Genomic DNA, 21580 nt, shown 5'->3' with positions numbered 1-21580 from the left:
TCCAAACTGAAAAGTGCTTGCGTCGATGCAAACATGTTATATTCCATATTGCTGGAAGTTGGTTGCTCTTTGAGCTTCATAAAGGAACATCAATACATTTTTTTGTTTGTTTTTTCCATTGTTTTGTTTTTGTTTGTTCATTTTTCTCCCTTTCCATCTATTCCTTAAATTTTGGAAGATGCATTGTCTTTTTAAGTATATATTATATAAAATTATATATATTAAAAAGTTTGAAAACATGTTTGCTTTCTGTTTGATTAAGTTGTTCATTCGGGGGTTTCCATTAGAGGATTGCTGAGTCAGATAAGATGGTAACTAGCAGAATCAAGTGTCAATTTTCTTAAAGTTTGTTCTGACTTGGCAGGTGAGTTCTGGTCAGTAATTGTTAATTCACTGCTACCATGTGGTGTTGGAAAGGTGGGTGTGCAAACTGTGGACTTTGATTATCTTAAGTTTGCAGTTATTCCTTTCCCCATCATTCCTGTTTACCCCACTGCATTCCATATAACAAAGCAAAAAGTAGATTAAAATGATAAAAAGAAAAGTGGACATCACAGCTTGGATGACCTGAACACTTACCCCCAGGTGCTGATAAATATTTTAAAACTGAACGGTTTCTATTTCCTGATCTCACTTCCCTCTCAAATCAGGGTCCCTCTGATGTGTTTCTGTGAGCAAGCAGATACCTGCTTATTCTCTCATTTGCTCGAAGCTTGACTAAAATAATAGTTTTTATTTGACTGATTGACTGATTGATTTCTTGTAGAATTTAAGAGATTTCGCTTTTGACATTAACTAATTTATTTCATAAAGGCCATTGTGCTGACTAACTTTTCAGCTATTGCATCTATGCCAGTATTGTTCAGGGCATTTTAATACCTCTGTAGTTTAAATGATTAAGTTCATGTTTTGTTTTGTAGCGTTGACAATGAGCAATGAAACTGAGCTGTGTTGAAAACCTCGAAGCATTTTCCTTCAATTTCATTTAGATCTAAATTACACCACAATTATACAAGAGCGCTCTTTTGAAAAGTCTGAACTGCTTATCTGGCATCCTCTGGAAAACACCCCTCATGTCACATTTACAGTCACTTTTTTTTCTATTTAAGTTTGTGTGCATGTGAGAGTGAGAGTGAGCTGCCCAGAGGTCAGCTGGTGATCAGAACACAGAAAGCAACAGGTTGTGTGACGGTCCTCTCACCACTGGGTGTTGGTGCCCTGTGGCCCTGTTCCTGCAGACAGTAATGTGATGGGAATGGCTTTTACCTGCAGTTCACAACTTCAGCACCTCTTCTCACTGGCTCAGGCATAGCCTTCATATTCTAGCCTATAGCATCAACCTTTGGAAACGGCAGGACCGGATATCAGAACCACTCTACTGATGGACTCTACTGTATATTTGCCTTCATTGTTATCATGGCCATAAGGGGGTGCTGCAGAACTTTTGTAATATTGGTTGTGAAGCCATACACTAAACCTTGCTGCTGGCCACGCTTTAAATAGTGCTTTACAGCTGAACATGCAAGTAATGACCCCCAACCTCTCCTGTAGGTATACACAGGCACAATAAGCACCTCCTCACTATTATGTAAATACCAAAAATGCTTGATGGTGAATGCAACGCTAGTAGAGGGGGAGGTCTGCGGCTTTGTAGAATTTGATTTGCAGCTTTACTAGCTTTTCCTCGCTTCTCTGTATATTTGAATGTGATCAACAGTCACGAATGTCGCACCTAATGCTGGTGTAACAAATTTTTTTGCTTGTTGCTTTTAGTTCGGGGTTCAGAGGGCAATGAGAAAAGCAATCTTAAAGGGGAGGGCATTGTCCTGGTAGACAGTTTCAGCCCCCTCTTTGCAAGATTTTACAATGTAACGGGTGATACCTGCTACAATATGGTAGCTTATAACGTTTGCAACTATAATGTGCCAGTAAAGGTTTTTACTGAATGAAGCTGTGGGTGTATTTTTTTTTTTTTTTTTTTAAATGTTATATTCCAGTTTGTTATTGCATGAACTTCAAGAGCCTGTGATGGTATGAAATGCACAGGTGGATATGGTAAGGAATTAAAATGACATGTCCAGGATTTGGAAAAATTGACAATTATGGCACAAAATCAAAGACATGAAGTCCTTAATTGACAATAGACCACAGCAGCCATTTGACATGATGAGCAGGTAAACACAGGTGTTAACCTTGAAGGTTCAGGTCCATGTAAGTGTAGTGGAACCTTTCCTTTCCTGTTTGCTTAATTAATGTTATTGGTAAAGTGTATTTACTAAAGCCATTCATGGCAGATGGCCGCTGTGAAAACTGACCAAGCCTGAGTGATGGCATGAAAGAGAGGCTTGGTGGATGGAGCCAGAGGCCCTGCAGCAGTTTGGGCAGGAGCGCCATCACCACCTCCTGGGGGCCGAGGAGGCTGAAGCTGGGCCCCTGCTGATGTCTCTCCACCAGGCCGCAGGATCTGACACTTTCTGCAGAATACAGACATTCAAAATAAGTCAAAATGCACTTCAGTAGATAACCCACCACATACTACCATTTGGTGATAATTCACTACAGATGGATGGGAATTATAAGCTTCGCACGATGGAGAGGCTGGACCTCAGTTTTCTCGTGGGCTTGCAATGAGAGCCTCCACAGTCTACAAACAGAGAGTGTTTCTTTACTTTTGCTCTATTGCCTGCTCGTTAGAAACATGAACTTTCCATGATTAGAGTCCATGACAGATTTAGCAGTGGACTGTCTGTATGTCTCACCTCTTCCTGAGAGGTTTTTTGCTCTGCTCCACCAGCCAGTCACTCAAGCCCTCGGCTGTCGGGAGGGACAGGAGCTGGAGTTCTGCTGCTGGAGACACAACAGGTAAAACATCCTTTTCTACAAGACAACAGAAGAGATCAGAGCTCTTTTTGCAAACGTGTGAGAGACACTGACCAGAATTCATCAGGCATTTTATTTTGCCGTTCTTACCTGTGAAAGATATTTCCTCTCAGCAGATGTTTACAGGCTGATCATATAGGCTATTGGTGTATAGAATTATTAAGGAAATCACATACAACAATATCACCTAAAAGCCTTAAAATACATGAAAGAAAAAATAAATACAAAAAAATACTGCTCAAAATCTTTACAATGTAAATGCAATGAAAGCCGATCACATACCCTAATGAGCCTGTAAATGGCCCTGTCTTCTTCAGCCCTATCCATGGATGGTCTTACTCACCAAATCAAAGCAAATCAATCACCACTCCTCATCGGCTGTGATTGCTACGCCCAGCAATCTCGAGCTGGCAGTGCAATCATTGCACTCCTATTCCCAGGGGATTATTTTAATGTACCTTTTTGTGAGGGTTGTGTTAATTTTCATGTGTGTCCCTGTGCTGGCTTTGAAAGAGCTTGGTCAGAAAGAGATTATTAGTTTGAGTAATTTAGGTGGTGTAGCCAACTGTACTAATCCTGCAATACAGCTAATCTAAGGAGGATATCAGTACAGAACTTTTAAGTTCCCACTTGAATATTCTGCATTAGGAGATTAATCTAACTCCCTGAAACAAACTGTGTTCACGGGCAAGAAATGTGCGCAGCAAACCAAGCAGACAATACGATCAGAAAGTGGCAGCTATTATTCCTCAAATCTGCATGGATTATTCGGTGAAATTAACAGTAATAACAATAAATAAGACGTATTAAATCGTGCTGCATGGTCGGTTTATCGTGCCACCTGGAGGATTTGAGGATGAAACGTTAATATCTGATCACTTACAGGCACTGCATATATATATATATATATATATATATATATATATATATATATATATATATATATATATATATCAACTGTTTATGTGATATCAAGATGTAAGATGCAAAAGACATTTTAAAGTGTCACATGAATGTCAGTGGATTATCACTTTCACTGTGGCCACCTTGACACCGGGTGTCCGCCCACCAATCAGCGGCCCAGCTGTCTTTATCAGCGGCTGCCCGGGCGGCATGGCGGCTCACTCGACCTGCGCTCTCCGCCCAGACCCGTGGATAAGTAGCTGCAGGTGGCTGGCAGGGGAATTCCGTCTCCTGCTCCGACATGGCCAGGACCGGTCTCTGCGACTCCAAGCCTCTGCTGGACTTACACAAGAAGGAGAAGGTAAGGCCCTGTGCCCGTGTGGTTTGTCAAATGCTCAAAACCCCACAGTCTTCAGGTCTGCTGCCTCTGAATTCAGCTGATCCAACTCCTCAAGTGCCCAGGTGTTTAAACTGGGAGGTGTCATATACGTCCCCCTTAGTTGCTGCTGTTTTTAAAATTTTAAATTGTACTTTTTTTTTTTTTTTTTTTTTTTACTAAAATAAAAACGGATGACAGTAATTTGGACTAGAAAGATGATTTTCTCATGAATCAGACTTCTTCATTCTATAATGAAGAAAGCTTTTTTTCCAGTTGCTTTCAACTTAAACGCCTATTTTCTTTAGTCTTTTAGTTCATTATATTACCTGGGTTGCTGCCAGCTTCTGTGGTGCAAAAACTGACTAATTGTACCTCCCCAAAAAGCCTTTTTTGTGGTGAACCTGAGCAAAGCCTGGCTCACTCAACTTCATTTACCTGGCACCCATGGTGTAAATCAGTCTCTGATTAAATATTGGAACCAGCTGGCCTCTGGGTCTTAAAAACCAGCATGTTTCCTAAAAACTCCCCACCAATTTAAATTTGTGGCTATTCCTTCACTGACAGACATTCAAACTATAGGCTATTATAAGAAGTAATTCCCTTTCGTCACTACAGTGGTTAAAATGGATGATGGGTAGACCACACTTTGAAAAATGTCAGGAGACGTCAAGAGCCTTCTGTCCTGCAGTGTCATGATACAACTCTTCTCTAGCACACCTGGTCCAGTTAAGGCCATAATGCTGATTGGCTGAAACAGATCTACATGAACAAGTGCTGCATCCTGTTTCTTTCCTACTGCTCATTTCCCCTCCTACCAGGAAGTACCTGGAGGGAAGGGAGTGAGAGAAGGAAGCAGAAGTGAACAGAATCAGGACGGGTGTTTCCTAATATATTCATCATTCCAGATGAAGCGCCCCCATCACACATGTCAGTCCCATGGCCAGTTACAGAGATCTACAATGGCTGGAATATTCAAAATGAAGCTATAGCATTGTACTATAATTTTGTTTCATAATACACTGCATGCAGTTTATGCATTTTATTAGTACATTAGGGCTTTTTGATTTTTAGCAATTTTTAGCAACCCATTAATGCTTAAGATGAGTAATGTTTGAATTTGTTTTTTTTTTTGTTTGTTTGTTTTTTTTTATGGGTGATGGGAGAGGATTTAAACATGGAGATGAGGAGAAAGGAGAGCCTGAAGCTGCTTCATTTGTTTCCTACAGCGTTGGGACAGCTTGCAAGATGGCGACGTCAAAAGGAAAGGAGGAGGTAGTGACAGAAAGTAGGAGGCATTTTAAGGGTAATGGGAGGCACCTAAAGTGTGCATGTCAATGTGCAGCCTGTAATTGGATCAGGTGTGCAAGAGCAGAGATGGAGCCAGCCCTTTCAGGATAGAGGGCTGTACAAGATCAGGTGTGCGACCGCCGGTTTTCAAAGCTGGATCTGGGGACACCCAGACGTCCCGGAGGGTCTTGCAGGGAAAATGAAGAATAGTTCAATTTCACTTCATTAAAATGCCTGTCAAAGGCATCCAAACGCCGCAAATCTGATGTTGATCCAGCATCACTGATCTGATGTTGAAATATAGATTTTTTTTTTTTTTTAAATGTAATTGACGCAACATTGGTGTCCTGGAGGACAACAACTTAGGGAGTGGGTGTCCAGGGCTTATTGCGAGTCTATTTGGGGCATTAGAAAATGAAAGTTTGAAAACCCCTGGTCTACATGATGTCATCATTGTCTCTACTGGGAGACCTGCTTTTCTTTCCCCTTGTAGGCGGAAGAGAGGCGTGCCCCTCTAAGAACATGGGCTAATGCCGCTGGGCCTAAAGATCGCTGGCAGCCGCCAGAGGGAGATGAGCCTAAGATGGCCCCTGCCAAGATGGAGCCTGAGTGCAGATGGGTATGTACACTCTCCCCATGCACATGCACACACACAAAATAACATGAAAAGTAATCGTATGGGCATGAAGGCACTGAGCTCTGGCTAACACTCCTCACAAGATTATGAACATCCAATTCAAAGAGCTCAAAGTGTTGATTTTAAAAATATAACTTCATCTAGCAAACCCATATAGTACCATTTACAGAAACATGTTCTCTCTCTGCAGGACAGGAGGTTATTGGTGTCAACCAGTGATGACATCATCATGGGGTTTCATGAGGACAGTCGGACACACACGGCTGGGACTATGCTTCATATCACAGGTTCTTAAAGTTGATTCAGTTTTTATTTGAATGCGGTTTAACCAGTGATGGGACAAATCAAGGTTTAAATTATTGTCGTAACAATAAATGAAATTCATTACCCAGGTCCAGCAGTGTACATAATAAATAATGAATAACTAAAAACAGATCCAAATAAATCAATAAATTACTAAATGAATAATTAAAAACAACCAAGCAGCAAGACAGTCACAGCAGTAAGGTGCAGTAAAGTGCATAATGAAGCTTATGATGAGAATACCCTTTTGAGTAGTTTTGTTTTATAAGGGGGAAAAATTAATGGTGATTTGGGGGTGCATTTAAACGTCAGATGACAGGGGGTTGCCACTTTTAAGAACATTCACTCGTTTTAAATCTAGTTTTGGATTTGTGTCAGAAACAGTGCGTCACACATCTACTCAGATGTCAGTGCTCAGAAGCTAGGAGATGACAGCAAGATAATTTTATTGTTCATGATGCTGTGTGAATGCAAGAAATCCAATCTGCCTTTGTTTGGTGTTTGCAGTTCTCCTTGTCCTCCTTTTTCCATCCTGTGTAGCAGATGGGTGTCCGGAGGAGCCCCTGCTGCTTTACCCCCAAGGGTTTCCAGGCCTGCACAGCCTCCAGGCGCTGGTGCCCGGCCTGCTGCGGCATGAAGTGGAGATAGCCATGGAGAAACTGGGCCTCATCTGGGACCGCAGCTATGCCTGGGACATCTTCTTGGACATGATGGTGAGACATCAGGAATTCTTCTGATTAATAGTGCAAGCATCCACAAAATGTGATGGTCAATATCAGAAGACTTGGCCCTCCTGTGAAATGTATTAACCCTCCTGTTATGTTCACATTTTTGAACATCTTTTATGTTTGTGGTCAATTTGACCCCTGCAGTTTAAACTTCCACACAATTATTATAACCAAAATTGTTATCAAAGTTTATCTGTCAAGTACTTTATGTTTCTTTGTTGATTACCTAAATAGCCCTTTGAATAAAACATAACTCCACTCCACCCTCACTTATACTTATCCAGTATTCGTGTTACGTGACAATTGAAAAATATGCAAATCACCATAAAATCTCACTGATTGATCTAAAATTGGAAAGAAATTTTAATTTTTGGTGTTTTAATGGCTTTATATTATTTCTAAGTACAGATTTTTGTTGTTTATAACCAATGCGTTACAAAGTGTGTACAGGATATTGAAAACATAGCATCATGTGAATTTCATCTTTACCCAGTAGTGCCCATTACATTAGGAACACTCATTACATATGAAGCAAAAAAAAAATGATGTTAATCATTTATTTAGAGACGTTAAACATTGGCTGGGGTCAAATTGACCCCAAACATAATAGGAGGGTTAAACTATTTGCATCCTTCAAGGCCTCAGTGAAGCCAGTCATTGCTCAGTTGGACTAGTAAACCTTCCTCTCTGATTTCCATGACTCTAAGCTTTTTCCAGCTGTGTAAAAACACTCACCTTTTGCAATATTTCCAACAGTGGAACAGTTTTTCCCTCACAAGTCAGGACTCCAGCCATTTTTCTGTTTCTACTCCCTACTGAGATCTCATTTTCTGAGTGATCCTTGACTCCACATCTACCTGTGCTGCATATTCTTCCCCTTGGACCACTACTCAAATATACCCCTACACTGATGACAGATGGGCTGTGTCCGAATTCACTCACTCATTCACTACTCCCACTATATAGGGAATTCAGTGTAGTGGACTATATAGTGAACTCAATAGCGGAACGCTTCAGACACTACTTCGCTCGTTGTTCGGCGCCGTTAACTACGTTGCTTGTCCGCAATGCATGACGGGATATATTGCCTGGTTAGTGACTGGTTAGTGACCATCGGATGTCCACTACATTTCATGGTAGATTGTGGGATACATCCAGTGGACTATATAGTGAACATTAATAATCACTAAACATTCAGACACCCCCACAAAATGGTGTAATCACTATGTAATGCACTATATAGTGATTAGGGAGTGATTTCGAACACAGCCTTGGTGTTTCTTAATGAAAATGTTAACTTGTTATTTCGCCTAAAAGGTGCCAGTTCTGAGACTACACACACTCAGACAAGTGTCCTTTCATCAACTTTTACAAATGGCTTGTGTGTCGTTACATTTGACCAGTTCCCACTAGTTGGAGGAGTGAGGACCTTTTGACTTTCTTCACACCACCCATTTCTTTGCCTTACACACCCAAACACACCATGTACCTCACTTTTTTTTTTTTTTTTTTTGGTTAGCTTAGTCTCAAAATCTTTATGGTGTTAAGCCTACCTTGAAATTAAATGCTTTCCTGGCTAACAAAGGCATGAATGTGACAAAATTTCATCATCATCACAACGTATATCAGTGTTTTGTCCTGTTTTTATTCTGTGATTATGTGTCTATTCAGTGGTTTCTGTGACTTTGTGTTCGCCCTGCAGAAAAATCAGTTTCGCAGCTCTTTTCCCAACGCTGACCTGCCTCGGCCATTCACAGATGCCACCCGTGCCGTCCTGGTGGATTGGCTTGTTCAGGTTCATGTAAGTTCTACCTTGACATGAGCTTTTTGATTTAAAACAAAGGCTTGTATGTAAGCCTTGATGTTGTCTTTAAAGTAAATCCTCGTGCTTTGCTTTGACTCTTTCAGTGTAAGCACATTTGTAGCAGAACATTTGGTGTATTTGTCTGGCTGGCTAGCCAGGGAGCATATTGTCAATTAAAAAACAGGTACCTTATGAGAATGGAAATCAACCCCATAGCCCGTGTATGGGTTTAAGTCTTGAATGCTGTCTGTGTCCCCCCCCAGGAGCTGCTGCATTTCCAGGATGAGACCCTGTACCTGGCCATACACCTCCTCAACCGCTCCCTCCGCCAGATCAAGGTGTCCACAGTCAACCTGCAGCTCCTCGGCGTGGTTTGCCTCTTCCTTGCTGGCAAGAAGGAAGAGTGTCTCCTACCTGAGGTGATCAGTCCGACCCAGCTGGAATATTTTATCTGTTTGATTCAACATAATCATCAGCTCACTTGTCCAGTGACAAGTGGAGTTGCCAGCATACATGTTAGTGGTGCATTTGATTCTTCAGTCAGTGATAGCTTGAAAGCCAAAAAAGGCAAGCCTCTTCCTAAAAAGCATCTAGTATGAATATCCGGACCAGCTGCAGGAGAGGTTATTAAAGGGTACTCCTCATTGTCTTATCTTTTTTGGGCTTGAGCAAGACTCCCCAACTAGCTGCTCTAGTGGAGCTTTAGTGGATAACTGTGGTGGTATAAGGCAACTCCTACATGTGAGTGTGAAGCAGGGCATGTTTGCAAAGATGCAGCAGTTCTACATGAATACAAGATGAATATGGCATTAACGTCAAATTCTGACATGCTGATCAGATTGATCTTGAAGAAATTTTGACAGAACTAATTACTTTTTTTTTTTTTTTTTTTTTTTTTTTTTTTGTTAAAGCTGGCACTGCTCAGTGAACCATATGCGGTGCATTAAATTTGAAAGTGTGCAGGTATAAAACACTAAGTATCTGACTGTGACTAATTCATGGCACTGTGACAATGCAATGGGGTGGAAAATGCATGTTGCAGAGGGTGATCGAAGTTTGCCAATTTCTTTCTTTTTTTTTGTTTTGTTTTTAATTCCACCAAGATAAGCAGGAGGTTGAATCTCACCCTCCAACACAAACACAACCCACCCCCACACTGCTGACGGTGTCTCTCTTCTAGGTGTCTGGGCTCTGCTTCTTGATGGACAACAGCTACAGCAGGCATCAGCTGCTGAGGATGGAGCGCAAAGTCCTTTGTGGGCTGAAATTTGACTTGTCCTACTGTCCCCCTCTGCACTTCCTCTTGCTGTCTGCTTCTATTGCACGCTGTAGTGCTAAGGTGGGTTGACATTGTTCCCTGATTTCTTTTCTTTTTTTTTTTTTCAGTCCTATTTCTGAGCCATATCAGTCTGCTTTAAACATGAGCATTCTTGGCACAGCTGTCAGTGAGGCTCATGTAGATGGAAAAAGTCCTAAGTGTCTTCACATGCACTCATCTTGTGTGCCATCAGATGGTGTGGATGGCTCGCTATCTGCTGGAGCTCGCCCTCCTGGAGGGCCAGTGTGTGGTCTTCCTGCCTGTGCAGCTGGCAGGAGCTGCCCTCTGCTTGGCCCGCAGAGTTTTGCAGGAGCCCCCAACACCAGAAGGGGAGGCTGCCTGGTGTCTGGCCTCCAGCATCCATGTGGGCAGGTGTGGAGATAGCCCTAAAAATACTCTATGAATTGAACTTGAAGCATAAGATCCATTCCCCTTATCCAGCATTCTAAGCCTTGTGAGCATGGGTGATCACATTCTATCCAGATTGCTTTATCAGTATTATGACTGCATAAGCTTTTACTGGGGGTAGTTTCAATAACTGCAAATCCAAACCATGGGAGTAGTAGGACTCTACACATCATCAAGACTCTGTTAATGTTTAAAGTGTTAATGTTCCTTTTTGGGAGGGAATTCAAGTGATGAGGTCAGTATCTATTCCTCCTCAGTTTGACTCCTGCTATGGTTTGTCTTCCAGTGAGACTGCTCTCCTGAAGATCATGCACATCCTGGCAGGTGCTGCAGCTAAGGCCCATAGCCGAGAAACATGTGCTACTTTTATCAAATTCTCCTCCCCGGAGACCATGCACGTCAGCAGCCACCCTGGTCTTAGGAATGCCCCAGGTTTGCTGGGCGTACCTCCTTTACACACCTAACGTCTCACAGGGGGATTCAAGGTGGAGACATAGACCAGAATCAATTGAGGATTTCACTCCATCAATGATTAGAACTTTAAGCATGCTAATTTAGTAGTCAATGGATCCTAAAAAAAGTTGTCATGGTGATGGGTGAGGAAGAGGCATGAGATCTGGTGCCAGAATTTTGGATTGCATGCATGTGGTGCAGCCAGCCTCATGGCACAACTGTTTTATGCTCTTATCTTGCAGCTGATTTAGAAAATATTTGTATTGTACTGAATGTTGGTCCTTGTGTCAGTTCAGGGAAGGACATGGGCTGCCTGTCGAGTTATTTGAGAAGTTTTAATGTAAAAATAAAGTGTCTGCTGCAAACATGGAAATGCTGAAATCTGATTATTTTGCACAAAGAATTTGATCTGGATATTTTAAACAGTTTTTTTAATCACTGCAGTCCAACAGCCTCTGATTACATTTCTCTACATGAGAGCAGCGCCACCCCCTGGCTGCATGTCTGCACTAAGCCATTCACCTTAGCTCACAGCTCGACCATGCTGCCACAGTGAAGGCAGCATGCTAGAGCAGCCAGCTGACGGCCACTGTGCAACTTCAAACAGCCGAAAGTGGATAGTGAGAGGAAAATGCCACATCCACTGTTATCATTATTAGATTTACAATAAAAATTAACATTAATGACCCCGTATGTATGCTGTAAACTGCAAAATGTTATCAGTTGTCTAATCTACAGCTGTACCACTGAACTGTGTGTGAGTGTGTGAATATAAATAAATCTGGCCAAACATTACACCAGCTGACCTCTTTCATTACCCCTACGCACGAATGACTATGCTGTCCCGTTTAATCAGCTGCTGTTGGCGGTGAAGGGTTGGAATTAAAAACTTGCACACACATAATCTGAGATTCTTCCTGTGTTTGCTGTGCCACTGATCCGTCCCATTCTTTGTCGCTGAAGTGAAGCGGTTTCCTCATGGGGCTCATGAATTTCATCTGACCCGACATGCCCCTGTTGCTCAGCTGTTAAGGCGAGCCAAACATGCCGCTTCCACGCCTCCCAATGTTGACATTCAGATGGGCGTCTCACCATGTCCGGACCGGGACGCATGCTCGTCAGCGTGCAGTCCCTCGCCAAAAAATACGCTTTGTTTACAGCTGCTGGGCGGTGATACGTGTATTCTGCTTGTGGCCACAGTGTACGGGTGTCCCGCCCCTACACGTGCACTCCGTCCTGATTGGCTGCCGTTATAGGAATGTCAGCCAATTGGCGCCGAGTTCATGAAAGGGAAGAGTTCGGGCTGGTAGGTGGTCCAACAGGCGACAGCGGGTTCAGGTAAGGTAACCTACTACTGAGTAATGTAAACCCGATGTGTTATGTCATGTTGGGTTATGTTTGGTTTCAGTCGGTCAAGGTTCCTGCACACAGCCTCCAATGACAAAACACATCGGCTCTGACATATTTACTTTTTCTGTTTAATTTTTGGGGGGGCTTTTTAAACGTCGGGTCGTCAAATCTCGGGCGGCGTCAAGCTAGTTAGCAACAGATTGAATCACACGGGAACTTCAAAGTAAAGGCAAAAAGTATATATTTTGCATGTTAACTTATAGTAAAGTGGTCAAACTATAGATGGGGGGAATTTGGGGGAAAGCATTTACTTTGCTAACTTCGCGTAGTGTGTTTGTAGTTGTACACGCTGCGCTACCACAAGAACTTGACCCATTTACCTATGCGTGCGTCTTATTTTGAAATTGTACGCCGGAACGGCTTTATTTATCATTCTAGAGGACTTGACACTGGTAAAGCTCACTCAATTCGTTTATTACTGTAGACCACAGCATAGCCTACGTCCATAGCAAGCCAGGATGGCGGAGAGAGGAGAATGAAGTGTTTTCGTCGTGACTCTGAGAGATAACATCTTGAATATGGTCCTACAGCCGCTCCAGGCCTAGCCTTGATGCTCGGTGGCCGAGGACTGTGCGAGAGGGGGCAAGCGACCTGTCATCGGAAATAGGCTACTTGGCTGTTTTTTGCATGTGAAGGTAACATTTCATTGTTTTTTTAACTGATTGACATACACATCTCATGGGTTTGAATGGCCGTGACATTACTGCAAGCTTTTAAAGAGGGCTTATTTGTTCCACCGCTCTTCAGTAACTTTTCCATGTTTTAAGAGTTTATTTCCTACAGCCACGCAGGTTCTCGATGTTTGCCAGAAGCTTTGTTTAGTGTGTATCCTATATACGTTGTTTACGATCAGTGTGAAAGGAAGTGTATGTCATAGGGAGGGCTCAACTCAAAAGTTGTATGGTTACATAATAGTCTGGGGGCAGGGGAGGAGCGCTGGTGAGAGCGAGTGTGGCTGCCTTCAAGTGCTGTCGGAAATACCGGAGGCACGTGAGCGCACTTAAATGACCCCGAAATTGTGATTCACTCCTATGAAAGAGGATGATTTATGCTGCCAAGATGGGACACTTCTTGGAGGTGGAGAGCATGGAAGTCCTGCAAGCAGTTGACTTTAAAAGTAAGGTTTATAACAACATTTGGCTAATAAATTACATCTTCGATCACGTCTAATAAACATTTCCTGTCGCTGTGGAGTACATTTTGATTTTTTAAATTTAGTATTCATTGCAAAACGACTTTTATAACATGGCTCCTTTTGTTAGAGCTGAACCAAAGCTGAGTATCAGTTGCATATGAGGTTGATTCTCATGTTCTGGTGGAGAATGGCCCTCACAGTTTATCCAAGAGAAAACAAACATCCCAAATAAGCAAGTACAGATATAGTTTATTGTAAGATAGTACTTCATATAGGTTTACACGGCCAATGTGCTCGACATCATGTATACAATTAATGATAAGTTAAAATGCACACTTCTTCCACTTTTCCAGCTAATGAAACAAGCCCCTTAACCATGAATTTAAACTATAATATTTATCTGTCCTCCATTCTTTTGCTGTGTTTTGCAGTTGTGCTTTATTACATCAAACATTTTTTAGAGAGAGAGCACAAGAAGACACCAAGAATGCAAAAACTCAGGAAGGCCCAACATCATTTGAATGCTCAGCAAATCATGAGTACAACTTCCACAGTGGGAAGTTTACCAGCTGGTGAGGAGCACTTGAAGGCAGCACAAGGCCATGTCAGTCAGATGTTACTATTTGACATGCCATCCTGTTCACAAAATTGCAATATGTTTCAAAAGCAGGACCTTGGAGAAGAAATATTGTATCTGTAGGGGAGAAATTACAAAAAAATAATAATAAAAAAAACAGTATATGATGCACTTTTAAAAGCAGGGCATGTATCCTATATTTGTCACTTTAGTCACACCCATTTTGAAACAGACTGAAATTCAAACACTGCCTCATACTTTGAATATCTGCTCATATTGATTTCTGAACTGCGTTACTCCATAACTGAAACTCTTTTAATTGTCAAAATTTCCCCCTTCAGGCAATTCAAGCAGGTTCTCACAGGTCAGTGTTTGTAGTCCTATTTAAGCTGACACTAATGTAGGTACACATGGAGCAGGTGATGCCATTTTAGCTACCAGGTATGGCTGACTAAAACAGTTTCTCATGCAGGTCTACAAGTTATGAATTAATACCATATGCAGGGTTTACACAGACACCCTGATCAGTAACATTATCTGCACTTGGAGGATTATTATGCTAAAACCTCCTGTTTGGCTCCCTGTAAATGTGTAGCGAGCATGCACTTGCACAAACATGTGCACAAGCCCAGGGCCTATGTCTTAGTAACACGTAATGGTCCGTTTATGCTACCTTTTGCTTTTATAGCCCTTGTTGGTCTTGTTGTAGAGGTGCAGGGGTCATATGTTACCTTGCAGCCAGTCTTTACTGTTGTTCGGTGTGTCTCCTATTATAGGATGGTGTGTTGTCCACCATCTTGCCTGTAGGCTACAGTTTGCCTGTGTACATAGAAACCAATACAACAGAGAAAGGCCAGTGTGGTGTCTCGCTCCTAACTGTATCAGACTCAATTTGTCCTGGTCATTGGTCTCCAATTGCATGATATTCTTATGGCATATTCATTTTATTCTATCTTTAATTCCTTTTGACCGCAGTATTGGATCGTTCACTTGTCTTTATTTTTCTAGTTTTCCACATTTATTTCACTTCAGTATTAGTTAGTCTTCAGTGGGTTTCATTGTCCTTGGCTATTTAATTATTTGTTTTTTTGCTTTTTTTCTTTTACTTCATTTTTGTAACCATCATTGAAATACTTAGATTCCTTGATGCTTGATGAAGATTCTTTAAAATTAATTTTACTTCCCACTGTAGAGCCTCATGAAATATATGCAATATGGTAATATGCATACAGATTTGAACAAAGACAGACTGCTTGATGTGTCTCAGCCCTCTCTTGCATGTCACTGTGGAAGCTCTATTGCACAAGTTTTGGATTCAAAACTCATCTGTGATTACTTGTATGAATTTATTGCATCCGTGGCAAGCAGAGAGATATCTGAATCTGCAAAGAAATACAAAAAAAATTGTATGCAATAAGACTGACATAAAGATATCGAGAGCTTGATATTTATGGATTTAGGCTTGGTCATGAAAAATGTTTGATTACATAAGGAAAATGATCAATTCACTCAGTGTAATCTCAATCTGTACCAGTGCCTTTTTAAATAAACCTTTATCTGGCACATTTTTTCAGATTCACACCTGAGAATCAAACATTGTTTCATCCCATATAGCAGGTTGTAGTCTTAAGGGACCAAAATATGCAGCAGTATATAACTTTCCAAGTAGTTATGAGTCCACGGTGATTTACAGATAGACACTTTTTGATTGTTGTCCTACTGGAAGAATTAAATATTATAGAGACTGGAAAAAATGGTAGAATAATACTTTGGAAGTAACCAATTAAACAAAATGTCTTATGTGCCCGCTGGCATTCAGAGACAGTGTTGTTACATGTTATATCCTGGTGTGTGGACCTTCTCAGGCATGCCTAAGGAACAGCCTTGCCTGAGTGAGTGTGGCCCTTGCACATCCAGCAAGAATGCTAAAGATAAGAGCAACAGCACCACTCTGCTGGCCCTACGTGGCGCTGAAGACACGGATGACTCCAGTGGAAGGGGCTCCCGCTGCAGTTCAGAAAAAGATTCTGGTTACTCTGGTGAGCTGAAGTAAATGCAGTGGAAATAGAAATAATCCAAGGACAACATATTAACTACCTGAAGAGTGCTCAGTATTCCTTTCTGTATCAGTCACTCTTTCTTGGTCCTGTTTTCCGTTCCTCTCTCCAGATAACAGCTCAGACTGGCAGCAAACCGATGCAGAGGACCGGCACAGCAGCAAAAGCCAGCCCAGAAATGCTGACCACGGGGAAGCTGCACAGCCAGGCCAGGGCCCAGGGCAAGGCAGGGCTAAGGAACCCCCTCTCCTCCCAGTGAATCCTGTCCCGATGCCAGGGCGTCGTGAGCTCACACCCATCTACATTATCAAGAATGTGGTGCTCAAAAAGGTAAGATAAAAGTAATGCTACCTGCAGCATGGGGCTTTTAACTATGTTAGCTAAGATGGTTGAGTTTCAAAAAATAGGTTTTAGGAAACAGTGTGAATTATCTGACGCACCAGCAGTTGCTCTATTACTCTAACAGTGTTGGGAAGCTGGAAACTGGATCACAGAAAGAATGAGTTTTTTTTTTCTCCATTCTCAGTGGGAGGTAATATAACTTTGGATCCTCTGAGGATGAACAAGTCAGGTTGAACAAGTTGATTGGTTGACGTTTGTCCTCATCACTGAAGCAAGGCACTAAAACCAACAGCTGAAAAATCTGGAAAAGGTTTACATCAGTTCAACGGTTTTTTGTTTTTGTTTTTTTTGTAACTCTTCACACAGCAACATCAGGCAAGTGCTTGTTGCTTCATGTTGAGGGCTTTCATCATGTGAACAAAGCATAAGGCAGGGCAGGAAGGTTAGACTGATCACTACTTCACTACTGATAATATTCCTGTTAAACTGCATGTAGACATAAAAGGTCAGAGATCAGGAAATAGTGCAAAAGACCCCACATTTAAAAAGAAATAACTGACACTCTAAGCGTATGGTCTCATGTCATCATTTATTCTTAAATCACAAAGATGCCAAGGGTGGTCGAGAGCTGAATAAATGAAGACACATCCGTCCATCTGCTTGGAATGTTGATCATTACTTTGTAATAAAATTAGATTGTACACAGTGCAGTATCCTCTATTGCCAATGTAAAACAAGTACAAAAGATTAAGAGTTCAGGTAAATAGGCGAATGAGAGATGACACTGATGAGAACAATTTGGAGAAGACATTTATCAAGACAGTCTCTGCCCATGTCATTCCTTTATAAAGACACCAATAAAATGACGGGGTTGGAGAATGCAGATGGACAAAAATGAAACAGAATTTGAATCCAAATGAAAGATGGTCTTTACAGGAAGGCAGTACCGTGAGGCAGTGGAGAGAAAATTGAAACATAAGGTCTGTGAGCTGCAAACTGAGAGTCAGGTTGAAACAAAGTTATAACTCACTGAATCTGTGTGTTGCAAATATCAGAGGCATGTCAAGGTGACTGGTTTGAGTAGGATACATTCGAATGCCTTGTGGGATTTGACCTTTCACCACTTTGATCTTTGAGAACTTTTGGTAGTAGTGCTCATATTTTTACATTCATATGTAACAGAGCGAGGGGTTTTGCTGTTCCATCTGCCCTAGTTAAGATGAATGAATATGAATCATGCTATTGAATGTTATGAGGCTCAAGTTCTCTCTTTGCATGCATGTACAAGTGACTTTGGCAAATTCTTTCTCTCTCTTTTCATTCCTGTCCATCCATTTACTTTGTTTTTGTTCCTCATCCTCTTCCATCCTCCTCTCTTTCTTACCAGCCGGACATAATCCAGAAAAGAGGTCAGCTGCTCTGGGGAAACAGCAAAGAGGAGACCAGCAGCTCTGGTGCCACTCATGTGATCCTGCTGCAGAAGCCCAGCATCGCCCCAGGCCTGCCTGCCACCATTCAAATCCACAAGACCCAGACTCGGAAGACCAACACAGGAAGGAAAATAAATGGCACTTACTTGCCCATCCTCAACTCCTACCCCCGGATTGCCCCTCACCCCAGCAAAAAGCCACCAGATAAGACTTCATCGAGCGAGGACTCCCAGAACCTGAGCAAGCGGGTGTGTACTGAACACAAGAGCGATAACTCACTGATCACCAGCAGTCGACTTGAGCAACAGCTCAGCAAGCAGCCTGAATCAGCAGTTTTAACTCCTGGGCTGCCAGGCCCATGTTCCCATTCAAGCAGTGAAAGCCATTCCTCTTCCAGTCCCACTATCATCTCTTCTAGTCTGAAGTCCCCGTCTGTCTCCAATGTGTACACCTCCTCCTTCCTAGCAACCAGAGGGCCTCATAGAAACAGCTCTTCCAGTGCCCGCCACTGCCGTTTCCTCAACACGGTAGAAATCCTTAGGCAGTCAGGTTTGTTGGACATTACCTTGCGTACTCAGGAGCTGCTGCGCCAGAGCAATGCCACACAACGTGACATTGTCCAGCTGCGCCAGCACACCCAACTACTATGCCAGGCTGCCAGCAACCCTAACGGCAGCCTGGATGGTAACACGGCCTGGAAAAATCTCCACCAAGCCATGAGAGAGTCTGGCAACTACCCCAGCCTCAAGATCCTGCAAAATGAGCAATTCCCTTTTCATCCCGATTCAACAAGTCATCCAGAGAGTGGTGCTGTATCAGAAAGCAACAGGCCAACTGTTTCTGAAAACTCAGACGTGCCACCATCTCCCCTTCCCAACCCCATGCCAGACTCAAGCCAGAGATGCCCTTCGCCACAGCAGCCGCATGCACAGCAAGGCAGGGAGTGCAAGGCCAGTGGTAAACCCTCAGAGAAAGTAATCATAATGCCTCCTGACAGTTCCACTGGTGATGATGTTCTCTAGTGCCTTTGATGGGGAAAAACGAGTATTCAGGGCTGGCCAGTGGGAACCCAGAGACCCTAAGATTTCATTGTTTAAGGTTATTTTCAGTTGTGTTTGATTTTAATGGTTAAGGCCCAGTTTGATAGGGATGACACAACATTTCCCTGTAGGTCAATACAATGATAGAATGATAACTAGTTTTAGTATCCATTGTATGTGTTTCTGTCCATTAATTAAAAAATCTATGTCTGCTTGCCCATTGTACTTAATTGTGATCCTGATCCCTGACCATGTGCTCACACAGGGAGTTACTTTGTCACCAAATGTCACCAAGACACTTAGCAGCTGCCTCTGGCTGTCTCTGGCCAAACCGTTAGGTGTCACAATTGGACTTTGAGGAGCTGAAGTCAGTGATATGTGCATCATATGTTCTGCTGTAAGAATCTCTTTTACAGCAAAAGAACATATGATGCACATATCTTGCCTCTGATTGGCAGTCACTACACACCTGTATAAAATTTAAATTTTCTCAACTTTTCTGTGTGGGGTAGTCAGTGAGAGCTTGTTGTCCACTGTTTCGCTGTCCACTGTCACATCATGTTTGAAATGAATGACCAGTTGTTGCTTACAGCAACAAAGTGGCTCCCTGTTTGAGTGCACAGTGAAAAACATTTATGTGCAATGTAATCCTCAAGCCCTTTCTAATATCACCATTGCAATCTTTCATTGAGAAAAAGAAAGTCTATGCTTGTGAGCCAGTAATAGAATTTAGATAAATCAAACCATCTTTCCCCAGGAGATTCAAGGACTTGGCTTGTACACTGACAGCTATTATACATTGTTATCATCAAATTATCTTTCAGCTGTCAGCTCAGATCAGTTTCATTCAGGGTAAAGATGAATAAAGCCATCACTTAATGGAAGTTGACAAATTGTTTGTTTCCATTACCTTGCTTCATATCAAAAGAATTAGCCTTCCAAACAAGGATGTTAAATAAGGTTGGTTTTAGTGCCAGCCTCAGAGACATTGCTGAACACTGAGGACCCTGGAGGAATGGCACCTGAAGGGAAAAGGAAATGGTGGAGGCCAAAAGGTGCGCTTCATGTTGCAGGGAGGACCTCATAAGAACAGACTGCACTACACTGGATTTCTGTCAAGACTGTTATCCAAATGCTTTTCAGCTAAGCCTTAAAAACTCTTTTCACTCGTCAACTTTTTTCACAACAAAGGCACATTTTAATGTGTGTGAGAGGAAATATCAAATTGAAATTTATTGGGGGGTTTTTTGTTTGTTTTTTGGGGGGCTTCACAAATGTAACTTCACACATTTTGAGCAGAAGCAGTTCAGTACAAGTAATTTTTTACTATATCCTCATATGCCGCAGCTTTATTTTATCTAGATTGACTTTCATGATATTTTATTTTGCACCAAGCCACAAATTAGTGGTGTTCTGGTCATTTTAATTATTCATTAGATGGACCACAGTTAGCACTGTACTTCTGAGCGAAAAAAGGGCATGTAGGTTTGTATTAGTGTATGATGTGGTGGTTACCGTGTATGTGGTATGTGATTTCTTTTTCAATTTCCTTTGCGCTTTATGTGTGATAGCACTGCCAACAATGCACACATTTTACTGGGTATTTTACTGTTGGATGACAGTAAATAAACAATAAAATGGTTTATACGGTGTTAGTGCATGAATTTTGCATTTATTTAATGTATTTAAATAAAATTGCTTTATGAAAACGGACCTTTTCAGGATGTCATGCAGTTTTTTCAAGTTGAGTAGCAGAGGTATGTTTTTCCACATGAAACTGGTTGACAGTGACAGTCCACAATGTTGATTCGCTCATGCTGCTACCATGGAAACTGAAGGGAATCACCAAGGTTGTGATGCACTACTGGGACATCAGGATAAATACTTGGGATAAAGACCTAGTCTTGTTCACATGAGGACTGACATGAGCAGTGTTTTATTTTCATTTCTATTTTTAAGGGAAGCTCATTTTGATATGATTATTTATGAGTAGGCGTGTTTATTTTTCTTGCTTTTACAGTGTGTCTAAAGTGAGAATGGCTGGCAAAGACACTTATTTTTGAATTGTAGTTTATTACATTTTACAGTTATGTACACACACCTATACACCTATAGACTCTCAATACTAAATTCATATAGGCCTTCAAATCACAGCAAGACTCATGTATGATGGTTTGGACCTTTACTGGGGATGAACTTTGAGTAACTGGGCCTCCTAAAAATTTAATTGAATACCTCTGCTACATAGGCTTTGAAATGAACCAGTACATTATATCAGAATGGAACACAGAACTCACATAAACTGATATATTGTATATAGAATGTATCAATTAATTCAAATCCTACAGAGAAAGCCCAGTCAAAGCCATTGACTGCTGGCCATTGATTGAAAAGAGAGAGAGAGAGAGAGAGAGAGAGAGAGAGAGAGAGAGAGAGAGAGAGAGAGAGAGAGAGAGAGAGAGAGAGAGAGTGCAATACAGTGTTTTGGA

At 41.8% G+C, this 21580-nt stretch overlaps 2 protein-coding genes and 1 long non-coding RNA gene across 11 annotated transcripts; 2 read left to right on the top strand and 1 right to left on the bottom strand.

Annotated features, from left to right (window-relative positions):
• Window positions 1-1772: 1772 nt before the first annotated feature.
• On the bottom strand, window positions 1773-3026 carry LOC115369986 (uncharacterized). Its single transcript, XR_003929212.1, has 3 exons — window positions 2971-3026; window positions 2760-2877; window positions 1773-2474 (listed from the first exon to the last, which is right to left on the bottom strand). It is a non-coding gene; the product is annotated as an uncharacterized LOC115369986 (long non-coding RNA).
• A 940-nt stretch (window positions 3027-3966) lies between these two features.
• On the top strand, window positions 3967-11543 carry ccnp (cyclin P). Of its 7 annotated transcripts, none has more exons than XM_030066748.1 (10): window positions 3967-4144; window positions 5316-5434; window positions 5943-6068; window positions 6277-6373; window positions 6897-7102; window positions 8820-8918; window positions 9185-9340; window positions 10102-10260; window positions 10433-10611; window positions 10934-11543. In XM_030066748.1, exons 1-10 carry the CDS (start codon window positions 3994-3996, stop codon window positions 11109-11111), a joined length of 1470 nt encoding a protein of 489 aa, XP_029922608.1. In that variant the 5' UTR covers window positions 3967-3993; the 3' UTR covers window positions 11112-11543. The 7 variants fall into 7 exon arrangements, with proteins under 7 accessions (XP_029922608.1, XP_029922609.1, XP_029922610.1 ...); XM_030066749.1 differs by having other exon boundaries at window positions 3968-4144; window positions 5328-5434; XM_030066750.1 differs by having other exon boundaries at window positions 3969-4144; window positions 6930-7102.
• An 848-nt stretch (window positions 11544-12391) lies between these two features.
• On the top strand, window positions 12392-20739 carry LOC115370035 (CLOCK-interacting pacemaker). Of its 3 annotated transcripts, XM_030066826.1 has the most exons (5): window positions 12392-12438; window positions 13041-13145; window positions 16088-16261; window positions 16392-16609; window positions 18009-20739. In XM_030066826.1, exons 3-5 carry the CDS (start codon window positions 16090-16092, stop codon window positions 19071-19073), a joined length of 1455 nt encoding a protein of 484 aa, XP_029922686.1. In that variant the 5' UTR covers window positions 12392-12438; window positions 13041-13145; window positions 16088-16089; the 3' UTR covers window positions 19074-20739. The 3 variants fall into 3 exon arrangements, with proteins under 3 accessions (XP_029922686.1, XP_029922685.1, XP_029922687.1); XM_030066825.1 differs by lacking the exons at window positions 12392-12438; window positions 13041-13145 and adding an exon at window positions 13319-13627; XM_030066827.1 differs by lacking the exons at window positions 12392-12438; window positions 13041-13145 and adding an exon at window positions 14571-14586.
• The last annotated feature ends 841 nt before the right edge of the window (window positions 20740-21580 follow it).

This window comes from Myripristis murdjan, chromosome 13 (assembly GCF_902150065.1).
Source record: "Myripristis murdjan chromosome 13, fMyrMur1.1, whole genome shotgun sequence".
In the NCBI taxonomy this organism is placed as follows: Eukaryota; Metazoa; Chordata; class Actinopteri; order Holocentriformes; family Holocentridae; genus Myripristis; species Myripristis murdjan.
The sequence above is the reverse complement of the archived record's forward strand: the minus strand, read 5'-3'. Positions and strand labels throughout refer to the sequence as shown.